At 52.3% G+C, this 22,055-nt stretch overlaps 1 protein-coding gene across 3 annotated transcripts in view; it reads left to right on the top strand.

The window, feature by feature from the left end:
- Positions 1-22,055, top strand: part of MYH11 (myosin heavy chain 11) — a 69,476-nt gene that overhangs the window by 4,570 nt on the left and 42,851 nt on the right. For all 3 annotated transcript variants that reach the window (XM_040973252.1, XM_040973251.1, XM_040973253.1), the window contains exons 2-4: positions 4,441-4,597; positions 17,088-17,115; positions 21,271-21,373. In XM_040973252.1, the coding sequence (XP_040829186.1) occupies positions 4,441-4,597; positions 17,088-17,115; positions 21,271-21,373 (288 nt within the window). The remainder of the gene's footprint in view (positions 1-4,440; positions 4,598-17,087; positions 17,116-21,270; positions 21,374-22,055) is intronic.

Genomic DNA, 22,055 nt, shown 5'->3' with positions numbered 1-22,055 from the left:
CTTTTATGAAGATTTCTTGAGCCTCCGCTAGGTGCTAGGCTAGAGAATGCCAGCTGCTGGCTCAGAGGGAGTGATTTCTTTGAATTGAGCTAATTTGCTATATATATATATATGAAATAGTTGGGGGATAGCAAGGAGAGAGAAGAGAAACTACATTTCTGGCATTGCATGGGAAAGCCAAGGAGTGGCCACCTCAGGAGCCAGCATCGGGGGACAGTCCTTGTTAGAGGGACTGTGATCTGTTTGTCGTGAGCCCATCCCTCCCCCCGGGGCCTGAGTGCAGACATCACTGATGACTGCATCTGCTTTTTTCTCTCTCCTAAATGACTTCACTCATGCCTCACCTGCTTGGTTCTGAAGTTGATGGGCACTTCCACGTCTGTGCCATCACCTGGGGCTAGGAACAGCATGGTCCTGAGGGACACAGCCCCTCCTATCCATCAAGCCCTGCTCCCCCAAATCAACCCACTGACCCCTCAAGGAGCATTGATCGGTGGCCCATTCCAATTCTTACAAGAACAGGGGTCAGGAGCATGCTTCCTGCCATGCTTCAGCAAGTGACAGTTCTTTTCTTGTTAAGAGGCCTGGCCAGGCATCTTCCCTGGAGGCAGAGGAGTCCTAGGTACCCCAGGGGCCAGTCACCACACTAGGCCCTGGAGGGTGGAAATGGGGCTGGAGGTGGCCCCATGTGGAGCTCCAAAAATTAGCCCCAAAAATCATTCAGGTTATTACACCCTCAAAGAATGCCAGAATGCTCCTGGAAAGTGGAATCAAAGAATAAATTTTTCTCTGATGCAAAAAATTTGAAAACCATGCAGACAGTGGGTCTTCCAAAAGTTCCTGTGGAAACCATGTCTTACGGAAAAACTATGCATGGATTTCAAATTTGCATTCAAATTTATCTTTTCATTCCATTTTGTTCTCACTTTGAAGTGGCTTTGCCCAAGGATCTCCACCCAAGGACCCTAAGAGGACATTTAAAAATAAGTATAAATGAGTCCCCCATCCCTGTCCCTAGACCCCAACTCTTTGTCCTAGAGACAAACGTGACTTACGGGTCATGGGTGTGAACGCCCATCTATGCCAGAAAGCACAGTCACAAAATTCCCTGTGGATTTCACCTCTGGCTTTTTCATTTCACCCTCTTTTTGACTTTGTCCATGTCCGTTCCTAACTCTCTAGTTAACTTTTCAAAGAGCTGGTATGTGTAAATACTTAGCATAGAGAGAGTGGAGAGAACTTTGTCTTCTCTTCAGATCCCCTGCTCATCCTTAGAGCAACTGTGGCCCCCAGCGTCCTGCAGCCCTCTGATGAGGTCTCATAGACATGCAGGGCCCCCCACTGCCACCCTGTGCCCCCACCACGGCTGTGTCTGCCACGCACTGCCATGCGTCTTGCTGTTTGCCCCTGTGGACTTGAACACCGTTGGGACCCCTGTGCTCTGTAGGATGGAGGTGCAGTCTTGAGCTATCAGAATGAGCTACAGCGATTGAGCCCACTCCTGTCTGCTGATGGCTATTTTGGTTGTTTCTGTTTTGGTTATTTTGGTTGAGACATAGAATGTTGTTTGTGGTCTGTGTCTGTCTCTAAGGTGGTTATTCAGGAGGCTCCAGCATGGTTGTACAGCCCAGTCATGAAGGTATGATGATGCATCCATTTGTGGAAGAGGCTTGGCTCGGGTCAGGTGCACCAGCCAGGCAGGTGATAAGGGCCAGAGCTGGGATTCCTCCCAGGCTCGCATGTCTTAAGCCTCATGTTCTTCATCTACCCTGCCTGTTCCCTACCTCTCTCCACAGCTCGGGGCTCTGCAGCTGACCATATAAAGCATTGGAGAACAAGCTGAATTGTTTCCTAATACGGTCACAGGAGGGAAATCCTGGGCCTGTGGCTGGACCTGCTGGTGGCACTGGGCCCATAAGATGCTGGCTGGGACACGGGAGGTGGGGACGTGGAAACCTCTGAACTTGACCAGCTGGAGAGGCGCTCTTGGGGATGGCAGAAGCACAGCCAGCTGCGGCGGGGCTACACCAGGGGCAGAGTGAACCAAAGTTGAGCGATGGAGATGAAACAGGCAGATCCCAGAGCCCTGCAGCCTTGGCCTTGTGGGAGAGGAGCCGCTGCCTGCCAGGGCCTTGGCCTTGGTCATTGCACCCTGGCTTGCTCTGGAAGGAGCATTTTTAGATCTATCTAGAAACAGGGATTATGTGCTTGCTGTGTGCAACGGCACTGGGAGCGTGATTTCAAGGCAAGTCTGTGAAGGGGTTGTTAGTCTGCCCCACTGTATCACACGTATGAATGACTGAGGCTCTGAGAAGTTGAGGGACTTGCCCAGGGCCACACAGCCAGGTGGTAGCCATGTGAAGGCTTGGGCCAAGAGCTGTACCCTTCAGCACTTGCCTTTGCTGCATCCAGGTTAAAGGCTTGGATGTGGAGTAGGTGGGCTAAAGTAATACCCACAGCCCACAAGGGGCAGGTGTGGCCCCTGGGACCTGAAGGGGGGTGAGGCTGGGTCGGCCTTGGCTGCAGTGATCTCTGCTGATTGGACATTTACTCTCTGAGCGGCCTTGGCTTGGGGGCAGCGCACAGACAGCACCGTTATGTGGAAAGCAGGGCCCCCACGCAAGTGAAGAAGACAGGCCGTCCCAGTCCCAGGTGTTGGGGTAAGCAATGGGATATCGCCCACTGTATGCTGAAGGAAGACAACGGGGGACACCCAGCTCTCAGGGCACTCACAGGGTGCTTGAGCGGCACCTTAGTGGTAGGGGCAGGGGCATCACGGCAGAGGCCAGGTGCCTTCAGTTGGACCCTACTTGCTCATGCATCGCCACTGCTTCTCTCCCCCATCAAGGCCCCAGCGAGGTGTGTAGTTCACCCCCACAGACCCTCTCAGCCACTTCCCTGCTTTGACTGCCTGTAGCCAGTGCACACCTTCCTGCCCTTTGGTGTTTGGTGTGGGCGGCATTTTTCTCTTGAGGCTTCCCTGACCACTCCCAGCATGGGCCAGGTCCTTCTCCTCCTTGCCTTCAAAACAAGGTCTTGAATGCACCTGTGTGTGTGACCCCTTATGAAGGACAAGCTCTGTGAGGGCAGCAGCGATTGCCAATGGACTTGTCTCTGACCTCTAACAGTAGGTACTGAGTATGTGGTCAGTGGATGTTTCCGTAGTCCTACTGTTGGCTCCAGTGTACCCCTATTGGAGGAGCAGTGAAAAGCTAGAAAGTGTTCTCCCTCCCACCAACCCTGCATCTGTGCAGAACACTGCCTGTGCCCGTGCACTGGCCGTTATCACATGTGTTGTCCTGGAAGTTCCTGTCCTCTCTCTAATCTGCCCCAGCTCTTAACTAGAAGCCTTCTGAGAGCAGGGACCTCATGTTTGGAGTATTACACTGTCATGCCAGCACCTGGCACAGCGTTCAACACAGATGGGTAGAGTGAGTAGGCAGGTGGGTGACCCACTGACAGTGGTTGCATGGCCTCAAGGGTGGTGGTGCTCACACCTGAGAGTGGACCAAGCCAGGCTCAGTGCGGCTGGGGTCTGGCTTGGTGACTCTGGTCAGCCACATCACCCCGGATAGCTCAGAAGTGGACTCTGTGCTCCTCTTCCCTCGGTCTGTCACGTCTCAGGGGGAGGGGTGGGAGGAGAGGCTGGCGGCCCTGGCAGGACTGATGCTTATCAGTGGGAGAATAAACAGTCCCAGCGGGCCAGGTCGGAGCAGTGACCTCAGCCACTGGGAAAATATGCCTGTACGGGAAGGGCTGGGGGTGAGAGTGATGGCATGCCCCTGCACCCCGCAGAGTGGGCTGCCCTCCCAGCCTTGCTACCGTCAGATGTACCTGCTCAGATGCTAGGGCAGAACCATGCAGGTCGTTAAGCATTTTAAGGCTGCAGTGCCATGGCACACGTGCTGTCAACAATTACCCCTGCTCTCCGGCTCCCGAGGAAAGTAGGGAACAGTCCTCTCTCCCACCCCATTCCCACTCTCCAGTCCTTGGACACCATGAATCTATTTTCTGTCTCCATGGTTTTTTTCCGCCCTAGATGTTCCCCGGGAAATGGGTTCTGATGATCTGCGGCCTTGGTGCCGGCTGCTTCAGCTCCACAGGACAGCCTGGTGTGTGGTCTACACTCGCTGTGCCACTGTCCCCAAAGGCTCAGTGTAGGTCTGGAGCCGAGATTTGAACCCAGGACTATTTCCTTCCTGCACAGCCAACATAAGACTGGCCTAGAAATGCAGTCCTGCCTCCCATTCTTTCTCCCCTGTACCTGGGGTTCCCAGTGTGACTGTGCCTCAGTTTCCCCAAACTGAGCGTGTTGCCCAGTGAGATGAGCCAAGGCAAAACAGGTGCACGCTGTGGCTCTCGCAGTCCCTGCCAGGCTGCAGTGGGCCAGCTCTCCTCACTGAGTGGGTCTGGATGTAAGCATGGTCTTCTCTTGCGCAGACATACTCCGGCCTCTTCTGCGTGGTGATCAACCCCTACAAGCAGCTGCCCATCTACTCGGAGAAGATCGTGGACATGTACAAGGGCAAAAAGAGGCACGAGATGCCACCCCACATCTATGCCATCGCCGACACGGCCTACAGGAGCATGCTGCAGGGTGAGTGGGCACCTGTGGGTGTGAGGTGGGGTTACCAGGGCCCTTGTCCTGGGGAGCCACCTCCTGAGAGCTAGGCCTGCTCTGCCCCTGGGCCCTCCTGTGCTCCAGCCTGCCAGTGCTTCTTGCCAGGAATGCGAAGTTTGGCAGGCACTGCGCAGGGGACAGGAGTGCTGTGACTGAAAAAGGCAGAAAGCAGCCAGAGCTGGCTGAGGCAGAAGGGACAAATGGCTTGGGCAAATATGGGCATGGGCCTGTTCCTACTCTGGGGTGTCAACCCTATGGCTGCTCCAGGGCCCACCCAGGCCCCCCATAGGGAAAGGAAGCCATAGTGTTTGGTCCCACCCAGCAAGCCCCGAGTTGGCACCCTCATATCTCCCACTCCCAGCAGGCCATGGACAAATGTCTCTTCTTCTCCAGTCTCAGTTCCCTCGTCTGTAAAAGGGGACAATGGCCTGCCTTTCGCAGATCATTGTCTAGGGTACCAACACCTGTTGTCTGCACTTGAAGGCCCTTGTGTGTCACCCACACTCAGGTGTTCTGCAGGCAGAGTGTCCTTATCTGAAATGCTTGCAACCGGAAGTGTTTGACATTTGGGGATATTTGCCAATGCATAATGAGCTACGTGGGGAGGGAAGGGAGTGGGGAGATCCACACCTGAATATAAAATTCATTTACATTTATACACAGCAGGGAGTTTTCTCCAGCCATCTTAGTACTTTGAGCACAAAATCAAATTTTGTCATGTGGAAATCCCACTTGTGATTGTCATGTCCATCCTCAGAAGATTTCTGATTTCAGTTTTCAGATCAGAGAAGCTTAACCTATATCATACTACCATAGTACTTTTTAAAAATCTATTTTTTTGGGAATTGAGAGTTAAAGAAGGAGGGATCCTCCATCTGCTGGCTCACTCCCCCTAAGTGTGTGACAGCAGGGGCTGGCCAGGCCCAGGCTAGGGACCAGGAGCTGCATCCTGCTGGCCCACACGGTGGCATCATCCCACCTGCTGCTTCCCTTGGGTTCACATTAGCAGGAGCTAGCATGGAGAGTAAGTTGTGACCCAAGCCCTCTCCTACAAGTTGCACACTAACCACGAGTCTAAACACCTGTCCCTCGTAAATTAGCTTTTCCATAAGTCTACAGTGGGTGTAATCCCAGCCCAGACCAAAATGTGAAATGTTCTAGAAAGGTCTCCCGCATGTCTTTCCCCAGCTGATTCCCTAGAAAGTGACTGTTCTTCTGGCTGAGGTAGTTCGCCTGCTCCTGAACAGAAGTGACAGCCTTATATTTTCTACTTAATAGTCTACCCCAAGCTGCTCCAGACTGAGCAGAACCCAGCTTTGTCCCCTTTCAGTTAAGAGCTTGGATTCCAGGGGCTGACACAGTGGCATAGCTGACTCATCTTCCACTTGCAGTGTTGGCATCCCAAATAGGCACCAGTTTAAGTCCTAGCTGTTCTACTTCTGATCCAGCTCCCTGCTTATGGCTTGAGAAAGTAGAGGAGGCTCAAGTCCTTGGGGGTCCTGCACACATGCAGGAGACCAAGAAAACGCTGCTGACTTTGAATCAGCTCAGCTCCAGCAATTATGGTCATTTGGGGAGTGAACCAGCAGATGGAGGATCTTTCTCTTTCTCTCTCTCTCTGTAACTTTGCCTTCCCAATAAAAATAAATACATGTTTAAAAAAAAAGCATGAATTCCAGAGTAGGGTTGTATCTAAGGCCCAGCTCTGTTGCTCACAAGCTGAGTGACCCTGGGCAATCCGCTTAGCCTCTCTGCACCTGTGCCCTCCTCTGCCACCTGCCTCGGGGCTGATGCGAGGATTCAGTGAATTATTGCTTCTAAAGCGCACGGAGCAATCCCTGGCCTTTGGGTGGCGTAGCCCAGATCCGAGAACTCTAAAATGCTCTGAAATCCAAAGCCTCCTGAGCACTGAGCTGATGGCAACAAACAGAAAAGTCTGTATCCCGAAGCCTTGTCGTCCTACTAAACTTTACATTTTAAAAAATATCCCACAGAGAGAGAGAGAGACTCCATCTGCTGTGTCACTCCCCAAAAGTCTTCATTGGCCGGGGCTGGGCTAGAGCTGAGCCAGGATGCAGGTACTCCATCCAGGACTCCCACGGGGGAAGCAGCCACCCACCGCTGCTGCCTCCCGGGCTGTGCGTGAGCAGGAAGCTGGAGGCAGAAGCAGAGTTGGAGGGCGGAGAATGGGAGGCCCTTGTCTGTCTTGCAAGTGAACTGAAGAAGCTAGGAACCATGTTAAATCACACAGACACATGATAAAATCAAAAAGTTTATGGAAAAGTGGAAGTAAAATAGGGGTTTATTTTGGTGTGAAACATTTTTTTAATTCTAGTTTTTTTTTTTTAGCAGATGTATTATGAAAACATTTTTACACACTTTTATTTAAGATTTTTTGAGTTGATCCGGCGGCATGGCTTAGAGGCTAAAATCCTCATCTTGAACACACCAGGATCCCATATGGGCGCCGGTTCTAATCCTGGCAGCTCCACTTCCCGCCCAACTCCCTGCTTGTGGCCTGGGAAAGCAGTCAAGGACAGTCCAAAGCCTTGGGACTCTGCATCCGTGTGGGAGACGTGGAAGAGCTCCGGGATCCTGGCTTCAGATTGGTATGGCACCGGCCATTGCGCTCACTTGGGGAGTGAATCATCGGATGGAAGATCTTTCTCTCTGTCTCTCCTCCTCTCTGTATATCTGACTTTCCAATAAATAAATAAATCTTTAAAAATAAATAAAAAATAATAAAAAAAAGATTTTTTTTAATTGGAAAGACAGATTTACAGAGAAAAGGGGAGACCGAAACATCTTCTATCAACTGGCTCACTCCCCAACAACAGCTGGAGCTGAGCCAAACCAAAGCCAAGAGCCAAGAGCCTCTTCACGGTCTCCCACGTGGGAGGGTCCCAAGGCTTTGGGCCGTCCTCGACTGCTTTTCCAGGCCACAAGCAGGGAGCTGGAAGGGAAGTGGAGCAGCCAGGACACAAACTGGCACTCGTATGGGATCCCAGCACATGTAAGGCAAGAATTTTACTACCAGGATACTATGCTGGGCCCAAACTTACACTTTTAGCACCATTTTCCATAAACGTGCTTCTGTCTCTACTCACCTGTAGCTCCCCTATGTTCTCCCTTGGTGCAAGAGCACTTAGAAAGGGATTAGTCCACTCCTTTGGGAAGTTAAACATCACTAAGTGATGGTGTTCATGCCACTGCAAGTATTTCTGTTTGCAGGTAACGTAACTGCCAACTACAGTTGCTCAACCGATATGATACTCTGGTGCCAGGACGTCAGGGGGGTTGATCAGTGGAGAATCGTTTAGTTCAGCAGCTCAAAAGAAGGCTTTTTTTCTCCTTCCTCTCCAACACCCATATGGGATCCCTGCGCATGCAAGGCAAGATTTAGCCACTGGACTACTGCACTGAACCCTTTTGTTCTTTATTTTTCATCTATTTCAGAGACACAGTGGCAGAGGGAAAGAAAGATGAAAAGGAGGAGAAATATTACCTCCAGTGGTTCACTCCCCAAATACCTATGCAGTTACCCCCGTGGGTGACAGGAGCCCAGGCATTTGAACATTATCTTCTGCCTCCCAGGTGGATTAGCAGGAAGTTGGATTCAAAGCTGAGCAGCCAGAACGCAAATGAGCACTCTGCCAGGGAATGCAGGCATCCCAAGCGGCGACTTGACCTGCTGCCCCTCACTGTCTGTCCTTCTTTATGTTTGTCATTCCATATCTTCAATTTTATTTTGTAACCTTTCCACCAAGTATCATTTTTAGTCCCCAAGAAATATTTGTTCTCTGAATGGGAACTTGGCACATTAAGCTCCCATGGTGCCCATATCTGAGGGGTTTTCAAAGTTCAAGGAAAAAAGAACTGTACGTGTTACTAAAAAAAAAAAACTATTTTATTGTTTTACATCAAAATAAACTTTTAAATTTCTGTAAGCTTTTAGGGGAAACCTCTTACGTGACCCAAAATTAAAACATTATTGAATTACAGAGTAGGGAAGGCTACTAGTGTTTTTGTTTTTTCTGTAACCTTGACTTTGATGGTGTTTTTTGGTGCCATGAATATTGAGTTATTCCTCAGGCGTGTCCTAAGCTTACGTGGCTTGTCAAGGGCTACAACAGGAAGGGGAAACTGAGGCACAGAGCTTTGCAGAACATGGTAAAGTCTAGCAAATGTCAGACTGGATTTGAACTTGGTGTTCCTAACTCACAGCCTGAGCCTTGAGCGACTGGTCAGTGGTGCTGGGTGGTCATGGAACTCCTCTCTCCCATGGGGGCGTTGCTTGTTCCTAGGGTCTGCAAGTGAGCTTAGTGATGTGGGTCCTCCCCAAAGGGTGCCTAGGGGAGGAGCACCATGATGGGCTGTCACTTGGACCTGCTGGGAGGAGCCCCACTTGCCCTTCCCACCAGAAGTGCTTGTCTTCACCTCCTGAGCACCCAGGGGCCTCCTGACCAGCTCCCACTCTTGGCTGCTACCCTTGGGATGTTTGTCCTTCTCCTAAGCCAATGTTGTGCTCTTGTCCCATTACACAGAACAGAAAACTGAGGTCCCCTGGGGCCTTAGGGCCGAGTCTGCTGAGGCTACTAGGACAAAATACGACAAACTGGCAAGTCCTGGAGCAGAGTCGATGCCTGTGAAAGTTCCACCTCTTGGCTGCTAGTGTGGCACCTTCTTAGGCATCTTCATGAATGGGGTGAGCAAGCTCCCCAGGCTTTGTCACTGGACCTGTTTATGCAGCACACACTTCCTGTCCAAGCACCCTCCCAAGGTCACCCCTCCCAATACCATCATCTTGGGAGTGAGGGTGTCCGCCTGTAAATGTGGCAGAGATGCAGAACACCTGCTCAAGGGAAAGGCGGGTGAACTTAGCCTGACACCTTGTCCTTCCCGTTCAGAATCACTGCTGCCCGTCACCCCTGCAGGGGACCCTACATGGGGTGATGACATTCACCGTCAGGTAACAGTTATTGAGCTCTTAGCTGATGTTGAATAATCTTAAAATACTGCTTGTTTATTTGAAAGGCAAAGAGCGAGAGAAAGCGAGTGAGATCTTCCCTCCACTGGTTCGTTTTCCTAATGCCCACTACAGCCAAGGTTGAACTGGCCAACACCTGGAGCCTAGAACTCCATCTGGGTCTCCTCCCATGGGGGCGACAAGGACCCAAGCACTTGAGCCATTGCCTGCTGTCCCCTGGGATGCACAGTAGCAGGTGGGAGGAATGGAGGTGGAGCCGACACGAGATCCCGGCATCCTAAGCAGTGGCTAACAGACTCTTCGCCAGATGCCTGCCCTTTGGAACTGATGTCATTCACAAGGCGGGACACTCAGAGTTCCCTCTCCTGCACCCACCTCCCAACATCTCCCTCCCCTGCCCGGCTAGGGAGCAGGTGTGGGTTCGGAGGCTTGGGGAGCACAGACCTTCCCACCACCGACTCGGGTTTCCGCTCACAACCCTCAGTCGTTGGTGTCCTTGACACCCTGCAGGGATGTGAAGGAGCAAGGGAAAATTAATTTGTCTTTTTAAAACTTTTTTTAAGGATTTACTTTATTTTTATTGGAAAGTCAGATATACAGAGAGGAGGAGAGACAGAGAAGAAGATCTTCCATCTGTTGGATTACTCGCCAAGCGGCCGTAATGGCCAAAGCTGCGCTGACCAGGAGCCAGGAGCTTCTTCCAGGTCTCCCATGCAGGTGCAGGGTCCCAAGGCCCCGGGCCATCCTCAATTGCTTTCCCAGGCCACAATCAGGGAGTTGGATGGGATGTGAGGCTGCTGGGATTAGAGCTGGCACCCATATAGGATCCCAGCATGTACAAGACAAGGACTTTAGCCACAAGGCTACCACACCAGACCCAGGAAAATTAATTTGTAAAAAATATATATACATGGTGGACATGGAGCAGAGGAGGCAGACTGAACAGAGCATAGACTGGGGCAGTCCTGCTCACCCTTGGTGGGGCTTCTGCATGGACCAAGTGGTACCAGCCTCCTCCCCACGTGGTCTCACAGAGACTGGCTCTCTGTCATTCCCTTGTCACTGTGTGCCTGGAACCACCCTAGGCACTATTTGAAAAGGAGCAAGAAAGGAACCAAACTATGTCATAAATGTGTGATGGAGAAGGGGTCCTGGGAAGGGCCTATCCTAGGCTGAGAGGGCAGGGGCAGACCCCTTGGGAGGTGACACATGAACTTGATGTGGGACCTTGGGGCTCAGGGGATTGGACCAGAGAGAAGGGAGCACAGTGTCTGGAGGAGACAGGTTCACCCACAAGGGACCCATGATGAGGAACCCTGGATTGGCCACACTCCCACAGGGTCTAGAACCCCCTGGCCACCTCCATGTGGGGCTTTAGGTAGGTTCTGCACACACAGCAGGCTGTGTCCCTCCCCTTCTCTGGCCTGGAGGTGTTGGTGACCCTGCAGGGACACAGCCACTACCCTGTCCCAGGTCCCACTGCAGCCTGGCACCAGAAAGTAGGGAGAGAGAAGCAGTGATCTCAGTCTGTTCTCGGCCCCAGCTCGTTTTTCTCCTTTTATGGTCAGCCCACAGGCCTCTGGCTTCCCCAGCCAGAACCAGGAGCTTGTGCTTGGGATCAGGGCCGAAATAGCTGGTCTGTGGAGAGCCGGGCACATTTGGAGGGCCCCAGGCTGGCTGTGCTGTGGGGGAAGCATCACAGAAGCCAGTTTTGTCCTCAAAAGTACACCCCAGAGACTCAACTCTGCATGCGAGGCTGGACCCTGAGTCCACAGCGCACGTCCGAGGGCAACTGAGCCGAGGGACACTTTGCTGGGGGCTGCCCAGTTCCAACTCTGTTTCTTGTTGGGGATGCCCTGTCTTGATGCCCCTATGTACTTCCTACACATCCTGCCCGAGGCAGCAGGGTGGTGTCCTGGTCTCTCTGGGCAAGAGCCATCATATCCCTGCTCCTGGCCCCAGGTCCTTTCCTGGCCTGTCCGATTCCCACCCTGGGCTGTGACTTCCTAGAAGCAAGTCTTGGTGGATCTGATCTAAGTGCGTGATGTGGGTGCATCCAGGCTGGTAGGAGTCCAAGACTCATGTGCTGATGTGTGAACCTGTGTTTGCCATTGCTTCTGCTTCAGAGAGAAAGAGAGGGGAAAGAGAAACAAGAGGTGAAGGGAGCAGGTGAGACCAGCAAGTGTTTGCTCAGCACCTGCTTTGTGCCCAAGCTTGCCGTGGTACCCAGGATCTGACACCACAGGCGTTGACCTTCAGGAGCTCATGAGCTGCTGGGAACAGCATTGGAAGCTGTTGGTATCCTGCAGACCTGTGTGAAGATGGAGAAGACAGGTGGCTTCATCTAAGAGGCTGCATTAAGTTAATGACATTGAAAAAGCACCTTGGGGTGCTGTGACCTTGGTATTGTGGGTGAGCCTGTTTTGAGGAGTGATAAGCAACTTTTGCATGGGTATGCAACCATCACCACCACCTGATCTCAGGTCCCCTGCAGTTGGCAGTCTCTCTGTGTCCCCAAGCCCAGTACCCTCTCATCTACTTTGTCTCGGCTCTGCTTGTACAAGGAGTGCTGGGTAGGTGACCGTGGACAAGTGGCGTCTCTGTCTTCGCATGGTGGTTTTGCGGTCGGCCATGGTGGAGTAGCACTACTGTATCCCTCTTTACAACTCCTGCTTCGTTCACTTGCTCCTCGATGATGGACGCTTTGCCTGTTGTTCATAATAGGAAGTTCCGTAAGTTGTGCCTACCTGGAAAAGAATGACAAACTCCACCAGCCACGTTGTGACTAGTGGTCCTGGCATCACTTTGCATCTTGCTCCCCAGGGGTGCTGAGATGAAGGCAGGTGCAATAACAATCACAGTGAAGTTAATGATTCCAGTAGAGAGAAGCCTGGGACTCCGGCAGTCGGGGCTCCCACTAGGCCTTGTGGTAACTTTGTAGAATGAGCCACCTTTCCCTTCAGCGGCTGGGAGAATGTTATAAAACCTACAACAGTCAATGCAAGGGAGTGATTCTTCCTAGATTTATGCAGCGCTGGCCCTAGAGGCCCTGTTGATAGAAGATGGGGTGCAAAAGACCCTGGTTCTGCCCTCTGGGGTACTGTGGAGTCAGACCAGAGGTAGTGATCTTTCAGGGGTGGATTAGCATACAAACCTGAAGAATTGAACATGGAACTTAAACAAAAAAAAAATTGCACCTGAAGTTTTGTCACAGCAATATTTGCAACAGCCAACCTAATGTCCTTCAGTGGGTGAATGTATCCATAAAATGTGGTCTTTTTATAGAATATTTACTCAGCCATGAAAAGGGATGGAGAACTGATGCCTGCTTCAAAGTAGGTGACTTGTGGAAACTTTCAGTGAGCTGTGAGTGTTTGGTGCAGGGCTTAAGATTCTGGTTGGGATGCCCGAATCCCATGTCACAGTGCTTGGGTTCAGGTCCCAGATCTGCTCCCAGTGACGGCTTCCTACTAATGCCGATCCTGGGAAGCACGAGATGGTGGCTCAGACAGCTGGCTCTCTAGCACCGTGCGAGAGGGAGATCCCAACTCCTAGTCTTAGCCTAGGTTGAACCTGGCCATTGGGGCCATTTGGGAAACAAACCAGCAGCTGGGCATGCTCTCTCTTTCTCTTTCCTCCTTCTTCTCTATCTCTCCCTCTCCTCTCCCTCCATGCTCCTCTTCACACTACACACTCCTCTCCCTCCATCCTCCCTCTCCCTTCCTCTCTCCCTCTCTCCTCTCCTCCCCACCTCACTCCCCTCCCCCCTCACTCTCCTCTCCCGTATCTCCCTGACTTCCAAACATAAATTTTAGAATTTGTCTTAAAAAGACACCGTTCTGCTAAGTGAAGGAAGCCAAGCCTAGTAAGCCATGCATGTGTCTGATTCCATTTCTGTGAGTGAGCTGCAAGAAGGAGCTCCAGGGGCGGGAGCAGGTGTAGGTGACCAGATGGAACACAAGAGATGCACTGGAGCCACATGGTACCGTGAGCCAAGGGCTGCTGGATCATTGACTTCAGTGTGGTTAACTTTTTGTACCATGAAATTGGTTTGCATTAACAAGAGGGAACAAGCTCATAGCTGAGGCAGGGGGAGGAGTGGTGGCAGGTTCAGGGCAGAAGAGAGGGCCCTGCCCACCTCGGAGGGAAGAGCTGCTTCCGAGAGAGCCCTGGGTAGGCGGGTGGCAGCATTTCCTGAGCCTGCCTTCAACCCAGATTCCCACGCCTGCCCTCCCACTGGGACTGTCCCAGACCAGAGGTCTCCCAGAGGCCGCCAGCACAGAGCCTGCCCTCGGGCAGCTCCCAAGCCCTCCCTGGAGCCTGCTGCCTCTCCTGGGGGTCCCGTGGTTGTGCATCTGACCCCATCAACTTCTCCTGCACTGGGAAAGCGTGCATTGCTCCCAACTGATACATCCACCAGTGTCCAAGTTGTTCCTTAAAATAGCAGAAGCCATGAAGCCAGCTCCAGGGCCTTCTCTGGCTGACTGGCTCCCTGCTTTCTCTCCCAGCAGAGCTGTTTGGTGTGGTCTTCTTGGGGGGCTGGGGATGCTTCTTCTTGGACATTGATGCTGCTTGCACCCAGGCCACTCTGTCTATGGGGCCACTGACTAACTTGTGTCTTCAGAACATGCTGCTGGGATGCAGGTTCTGCTGTCTCCTTCACTGTGGGAGGATGACCCGAGATGGATGGGGTGTGTGTGGAGGTGAAGCAGGGCAGCGGTAAGAAGGCAGGCAGAAGGACCCTGCCTGGGAGCCCCAGCCTGCCACATACCAGCTCTATCACTGTATTTGTTTCCTGTAGCAGCTGGAAATGACCCTGACCTTGTGGCTGAGGTCAGGTGACGTCAAAGTGTCATCAAGGAGACGTGGGTCCTTGGGGGAGTTCTGAGGAAGGCCCTGTCCCATGCCTGCCCTGAGATGCTGGCGGCCACAAGCAACGCTCAGCATCATGCCTTGTGGGCAAGTCCTCCTGGCTCTGCCGGCTCTTTCCCTTGACTTTTCTTCATGGCTCTGCACAGGAACTGTGAGTGTATGAAATGGGGTGAAAGGTCCTCTCCCTCTGGCCTTGTTTGAGGTCCCTCAGGCTGATCCCTGGACACAGCCTTTGCTGGCAGTGTGAGAATATTCACACTGCATGCACGGTGTGGAAGGATGTGTGTGTGTGTGCATATGCTGGGCACTTAGACAATCGACCCTTAGTTGATGACGGGGAGCCATTCCGAGACCCCCTGCGGGAACCCGGGTGTTTTAATGCAACAGTCCCTTGTATAAAATAGTGAAGTGTTTGCCTGTGGCCCAGGTAGTCCTCCTGCAGACTGAAGTCACTTGCAGCTGACCTGTAATATCTGATGATGGCTGAGGGAGCAATGGCAAGGATGAACCTTCAGTACACATATAATTCTCTCCTGAAGTTTTCAGTCTGGGGATGATTGAAGTTGCTACCTTGGTTAATTGCATATATACTTATAAGTATGTGTACACATGTGTATCCCTCTTTTTAAAACACAAAAGGCATATGCCATGCCACCTAGCCTTCTGTTTCTTAGCTTGATCTATCTTTAAGGGTATTTATCTGAAAGGCAGAGTTACATACAGAGATTTTTTTTTGTATCTGCTGGTTTACTGCCCAAATGGCTGCACCAGCTGGGTCTGGCCAGGGCAAAGTCAGGACCCCAGACCTCCACCCAGGTCTTGCACGTGGATGCAGGGGCCCAAGCATGTGGGCCATCTTTCACTGCTTTCCCAAGTGCACCGGCCAGTTCTGGATCAGAAATAGAGCAATTGGGACTCAAATCAATCCTCATTTGGGATCCTGGCATCACAGGTAGAAGTCTAAGTCATTGCTTCACAACACCTGCCTCAGCTTCATCTAGCTTGGAGATGATTCTGTGTCCGTCTGTCGAGGACCTGAGCCTTTTCAGTGGCTGCCCAGTGTAACACAGTGGGGTCATTCCAGTATCTAAACCATGGAACTGACTGGACCAGCCTCCTGTTGCTGGGCTGTGGGATTGGTGTTTCTAGTCTTTTGCTCTTGTTGATGCTGTTGTGGAGAAAAGCATGGTGTGCACATGACTGGTGTTTTGGGGGCATTTTTATGGGTTCCCAGCCCAGGAATCTGCCAGCTGTAGGTCTGATGGAAGAGAAGGATGCTGCCAGACAGAGGGACAGGACCATGATGGGATGGAGGGGCGGGGATCTTGCTTTCTTCCGTGTACCATCCTGGAGCCAATCTTCCCATGGGGCCTGCTTGTTCTTAGCTTGGAGGTCAGGCCAGCCTGGGCAGTAGCCCCCGCCTATGCCCTGCAGGTACTGACCCAGCACACCTTAGTGTGCAAAGAGAGAAGGAGGAATTACATATCACACTGGCTCTTTTACCTTGTGTCCCAAGGATTTGCCTCTGGGCCAAGGACCCAGAACATCTGTTTGTAATCTAAAGGAAGACAGAATTGCTTAGAGTGGCATAGAATCCATAGTGACCTCTTTCCTCTTGCTCTGTGATAGGCCAGACTTCCTTGTTGTGATATAAACCCTCTTACCTCTACGTAGGATCACTACTGGTCTCTCATGACTCCTAGAGAGATCTAGTCGTGGCCTTCCTTGGTTCTATTTGTCTACCCATTTGACTATTTGCAGTCACTCACACATCCATCCATCCCTGCCCACTTAACTTTCCATCTTTATACCCAATCTTTCCTCCATTTTCCTCCCATCCATCCATGCATCCATGTACTCACCCATCCATCCATGCATCCATCCATCCATCCATCCTCCACCCATCCACCCACCTATCTACCCGTCATCCATCCACTCACCCACCCACCCATCCATCCATCCATCCATCCATCCATCTATATAGAATCTGGGACTGCTCATGTCCTGGGGACAGGACGTAAACTCCCCTTGGACTCTGTCTACCTGCTGTGCTCCCTGTCTTTGAGTGAACTCTGGGTTTGAGCCAGGGAACCTGATCATTCCCCAAGGCCCATTCTTCCTCTCCACGGGGAATAGGGAGAGCCTGTGGAGCAGCCCTGCTGAGATTGCATGGTGGCAGGGTTGACACAAGGCAAAGTTTCCTGAAAGAATTCGGCATACTTCTCTCAGGAGGAGAGGGACTGAATCCCAGATTTCCCAAACCCAGATGTGTCCACAATACACTATTACAGAAGGAACAGAGGCATGGAAAAGTCTAAGAACATTTGTCCAAGGCTGTGGAGCTGTGGAATAGCCCAGTGGATCCACACCTGTGCTCAGTCCCTCATACCTCTGAACAGGATGGGTCTCCTGGGAGCCTCCAGTACTAGTGTGCCCTCTTAGCTGTGGTCTTGGACCCCTGTCCCTTGGGCAATGAACCCAGGCCACCCCCAATGGAACTGGTATGCAAGAGCCTTAGAATGGGAGGGCCTTGGGGGAGGAGCTAAGTGCATGCTGTCAGCTATATGCCAAATCTAACTCTGGGTTCTGTTTTGTTTCCATCTGCAGATCGGGAGGACCAGTCCATTCTGTGCACGTAAGTGGACCTGCTGTTCGTCTCTTTCTGTAGTTGCAATCTCAGCAATTGAAGGGAAAGAGCCAATTTTTCTTTTCATTTGCTCAATGTTCCAAGGGTCCAAATGTCCCAGAAGTCCAGAAAGGGACCAAAGCCAGGAGCTGGAAACTCAATCCCAGACTCCCACGTGGGTGGCAGGGACCCAGCCACTGGAACCATCACCTACTGCCACCCAGTGTGCCTAAGCAGGGAGCTGGAGTCAGGGTCACAGCCATGGCTCTCTGCTGTGGGATGTGGCTCTCTGCTGTGGGATGTGAAGCCCAACTGTCACACTGACTTCTCACCCCTGTGACCTTGCAGTCACTTGTGTTTCCCAGGGGCAAGGCAACTATAGCAGACTGTCCATGTCCTCCGGGTCCAAATCTGTGACTCCGGCCAGTCACATTTTGAAAACATTGTGGGGGTGGGGAAGAATTATATCTGTGTTGACCATATATGGCCTTTTTATTTGGTATCACTCTTCCTTAAGCCATAGGGGATAATAACTACTTACATTACATTTGCATTGGCATTAATAATCTAAAGAAATTATACCTGGGAGGATGCAGGTATGTTCTATGCAAATACTATGTCATTTCATATAAGGGTTATTTATTGTAAAGATTATTTGAAAGAGTTACAAAGAGAGAAAGACAGACACAGGTCTTCCATCTGCTGGTTCACTCCCCAGATGTCTACAATGGCCGGAGCTGAGCTATCTGAAGCTGGGAACCAGGAGCTTCTTCCAGGTCTCTCACACAGGTGCAGGGACCCAAAGACTTGGGCTGTCCTCTGCTGCTTTCCCAGGCCACAGGCAGGCAGCTGGATGGGAAGTGGAGCAGTCAGACTAGAACCAGTGCTGCAGATGGAGATTTAGCCTACTATACTATGGGGCCAGTCCCAAGTATTGTTTTTTTAACTTTAAATGATCCATGTTGTGTATTTGAAAGGCAAAATGACAGAGGGAGATCTTTCATCTACTCTTTCACTCCCTAAGTGGCTGGGGCTGGATCAGGCTGAAATCAGGAACCAGAAACTCCCAAATGGATGGCAGACACCCAAGCCTAAGGGCCAGCATCTGCTGCTTTCCCATGCTCATTAGCAGGCAGCTAGATTAAAAGTAGAGCAACCAGGATTGGAACCGGCTCACCAATATGGGCTGCTGATATTGTAGACAACAGCTGAACCCGCTGTCTCAGCAGTATTTGAGCATCCAAAGGATTTGACAGCCACGGCAACAGTGGAACCAGTCCTTGGTGGATACTGAGGGCAACTGTGTGCACCAGCACATTAGCTCTGTGGCAAAAGGCGTGAGGACTCTATGAGAGCTGAACCCCTATCTTCCGTGGTGGCAGATCAACATCTGATGCTTAACAGTAAGCTACCGAGAACTGGTCATCTAATACTATGCATTTGTAATGACAGCTCCCTGGCTATGCAGTATAAAAGGTAAAACTATCTGCCAGGGTGACTCCGTAGTCCTTGGCTCATGTTCCATGCACCATTTTCAAAGCCAGTGGCTTAGCCCCTTCAAATCTCTTTCTCTGGCCCTCCTGCGTCCCTTCTATAAAGACCCTGGTGATTCTATTGGATCCAACTGGGTGGTCCGAGAAGGCCCCTTCCATCTCTAGCCCCCACACTTCATCAAGTATGCAAACCCTTGAATGAGAATCTGTTCCCAGGAGCTGGCCCCTAGGGGTCTTAGCAGGTGGCAGTTGTCAGCCAACCGCAGGGTCCTTGGAGGCCACATGTGAGCTGCTTGTCATTGGTCCCAATGCCAAACCATTGTTGCTTAGCAAACTCACATGGGGTGAAGGAATTCAGCGTGAAGCAGAGAGGAGCTGCCAAGATGCCTTTGAGCTGCCCTGAGCTCTGTGACTTTGTGCCATGTACTTGACCTCTGAATCGAGATTGAATGAGGCTGTGAGGCACTGATGGCACCCTCTGACCACCCCGTGGTCTGCAATTCTGCCCTGTCCCCTGTCCTTCCTGTCTGGCCCCTTGCAGGCAGTGCACCTCTCCTGGCCACAGCCTGCTCTCCTGCCTGTTTTCTCAGGCCCTCCTCTAGTGAGAGTCAGCAGAGCCCCTCAAAGCCAATGTCTAGGAGACAACACTGGCCACTGTGCCAAGGGAATCCCCCAGCCTCCGCCCCAGAGGATTCCCCCTCTGGACACTTCCAGTCGTGCAGCAGCCAAGCTCTCATTGCATGTTGTATAGTGGCCATGATGCAGTCAAGCTAAGTGACTATGGAGCCTGCTGAGAGCATGGTTCACGTCCTGGCTACTCCACTTTCCATCCAGCTCCTTGTGTATGGCTGAGAAAGTGGCAATGCTTGAGCCCAAACTTGGGGCCCACTTCTGGGTGGTCTCTAAGTCTGTGCAGGTTGTATACCCATGAACATGATCCTGAGGCCCGGGGTCAGGGAGATGCTGCCATTGCTGGGTGATCACATCCAGCCACTGGAGTTTTGAGTGAGGCAAGGAGGTGGCAGTGCGGTCACTGGCAAGGCAGAAGGCCATACCCGCTCATGTCCAGTGTTCCCTTGAAGAAGCGGAAGCTGGGCACCCAAGCTCCCTTGGAACCAGGATGGAGGGAGTTGGGCTGTTCAGGCCCTTCGAGTTGGAGCCTCATCACAAGATGCCCTCACCGAGCCTGGAGATGGGGGTGTTTGCTTTGGCAGGGCCTGCGGACCATCTATTTTTACCAGTGAAACTTGGAAACTGTGCAGGGAGGGGAAGGACAGATTCCCAATGTATGTGTCTCCCTGTCCCTGGCAGAGACTTCATCCAGGAGGAAGAGCAGGGCGGATGGACTCGGTGCCAGGCACACAGGGAGCCTGCCACCAGGGTCGCTTCCTCTGCCCCTCCTGAGACTCCAGACAGCCGGCTCCCAGGGAGCCTGACTTCCGGCTCTGGGTGTGCTGCTGCTGTGCTGTGTGACATGGGACATGTGACTGACCCTCTCTGGGCTGCCTTTCTTCTTCGGTCATCCCGTGGAGGTGACCAGTCCTGTGTTCATGGGTGTGGGCCAGGAGAGGAGCAAGAGGAGGACGTGTGTAAGACAGTCTGCAAGCACTCCCTCCCTGGTTCTCCCCGCCATAATAATAATAATAATAATAATAATAATAATAATAATAATAAACCAGGCTAATTCTCCTCTTTAGGATTCAGCTTGTTCTGGGTGGAGGGCTTTGTCGTCCTGTTTGGTCTCTCATCTCCCAAACCACCTCTGATGTGCTTGTGGAGGACAAGGGTCCCTGGGGATGGAGGGGCAGTGGCCATGGGGACTTGTGAGCCAGGGGCCACATGTTTCTTCTGTCCTTCTCTCTCTTTTAAGTTAGCAGCAAAGCTGGCAGAGAAAACTGATCCTGTGTGTCCTAATCCTGGAAGAAAGAAGGGGGGCTGTGCTAGCCCCGGGGGCAAGGCACGGGCAGGGCTGAAGGAAGGGCAGCTTGGAGAACCTTGAACTGACCTCAGGCCCCAAGAATTCTTTGCCAGGCTTTAAAAAAACACAGACATTTTTTTCCAACATGAAGGAGATGCCAAAAATGAGAGTCGGGGCAAAGAAAGGGAAAACTGGACCCAGGAGAAGGTGCCAGGGGAGGAGAGACTGCTGGAGCCCCGACCCCCTTCTGCTCTCCCTGGGAGTGGACGGAGACAGAGGCAGCATCTGGGGTGACGTCTGGGGGCCAGGAGAGACCCCTCATGAGCGCTGGGGCTCTAGCGCCACCGTGTGGATGGAGGCCTTTTCCTTTGACAGCTGCCTGAGAACACTTACCAGCTCCTTAGGGTGGCCCTGTATAGAGGGCGAGGGCGCTGGCGAAACTGCCCTTGTTTTGTGCAAGGGAACTTCCAAAGCTTTTGCCTCCTGCCTCTGAGGGGCCCTTAGATCCTGCCTGAAGCCTGTCTCTTGCCTGTCTCTCCATTTCTAACCAAGCTGGAGAAACTTGAATACCAGCAGTTCCAGATAACATCCCTCACCACCCCCCCCATCTGAACCTGAACGCTTTCCACTGTCTTGTCTGCAGGTGTTAGGTAGGCTGGCAGAGCTGAGGCTTGGCCCCATCAGGAGACATGGCTGGCGCCCACTGCCACCACGCCAGGACCCCAGAGACCTCACTCCTGCTTTGTCTTGCAGAGGCGAGTCTGGAGCTGGCAAAACAGAGAACACCAAGAAAGTCATCCAGTACCTGGCCGTGGTGGCCTCCTCCCACAAGGGCAAGAAGGACACAAGCATCACGGTGAGCTAAGTGCCAGGCTCGCCGCATGGCTGTGGCTGTGGCTGTGGTTTGGCAGATGGGGTTCCAGGTCACAGGTTGGCCCAGGAACCTCTGAGGCCTGCAGGCTGCTCTCCAGTACCTCCCAGGAGGGTTCATGGGTCGTGGGGGACCCTGGTTGGGCTGGGAGCATCACCTGTGGCAGTGGGGTGCTCCATCCCCACGGGTCCCATGTCACCACCACAGTGCCATCTGGCCTCCCACCAGGCTATCCCATGCTGTCTGGCATCTTCAGCCATGTCCTTGACCCCTGCCCACCAGATGCTGGCAGCAAAGCCTCCTCCCCCATCGCAACAACCCTCAGTGACTCCAGACATAATCAGGTGTCCCCACGGGTGGGAGGGTCTTGAGTCACCCTTGCCTCCATGTGTCTCATTGCTCAGCCTATGGTTCCCAGTCCCACACCTGCCGTCCAATCCCTAATGCTAAGCCCTAATGGGTAGATGGTCCAGTGATGGGTCTGGACACTCTAGACAGATTGAAAAGGAGTCATCCCGTGATCCCATACAGCAGGAAGTGACCACAAGGTGTGATGAGGGCTTGGAAGGAAGGGAGGAGCCATCTTCTAGAATCCTCGCTTGCTGGATCAGTCCTTCTGTGGCTCTGTTGGAGCCTCGTCTGTCTGAGGGGATAAGCTGGGGGTAGT

Source organism: Ochotona curzoniae, unplaced genomic scaffold (assembly GCF_017591425.1).
Source record: "Ochotona curzoniae isolate NIBS_2020 unplaced genomic scaffold, NIBS_Ocur_1.0 contig_2321, whole genome shotgun sequence".
NCBI classification, from domain to species: Eukaryota; Metazoa; Chordata; class Mammalia; order Lagomorpha; family Ochotonidae; genus Ochotona; species Ochotona curzoniae.
This window is presented reverse-complemented; position numbering and strand designations above follow the sequence as displayed.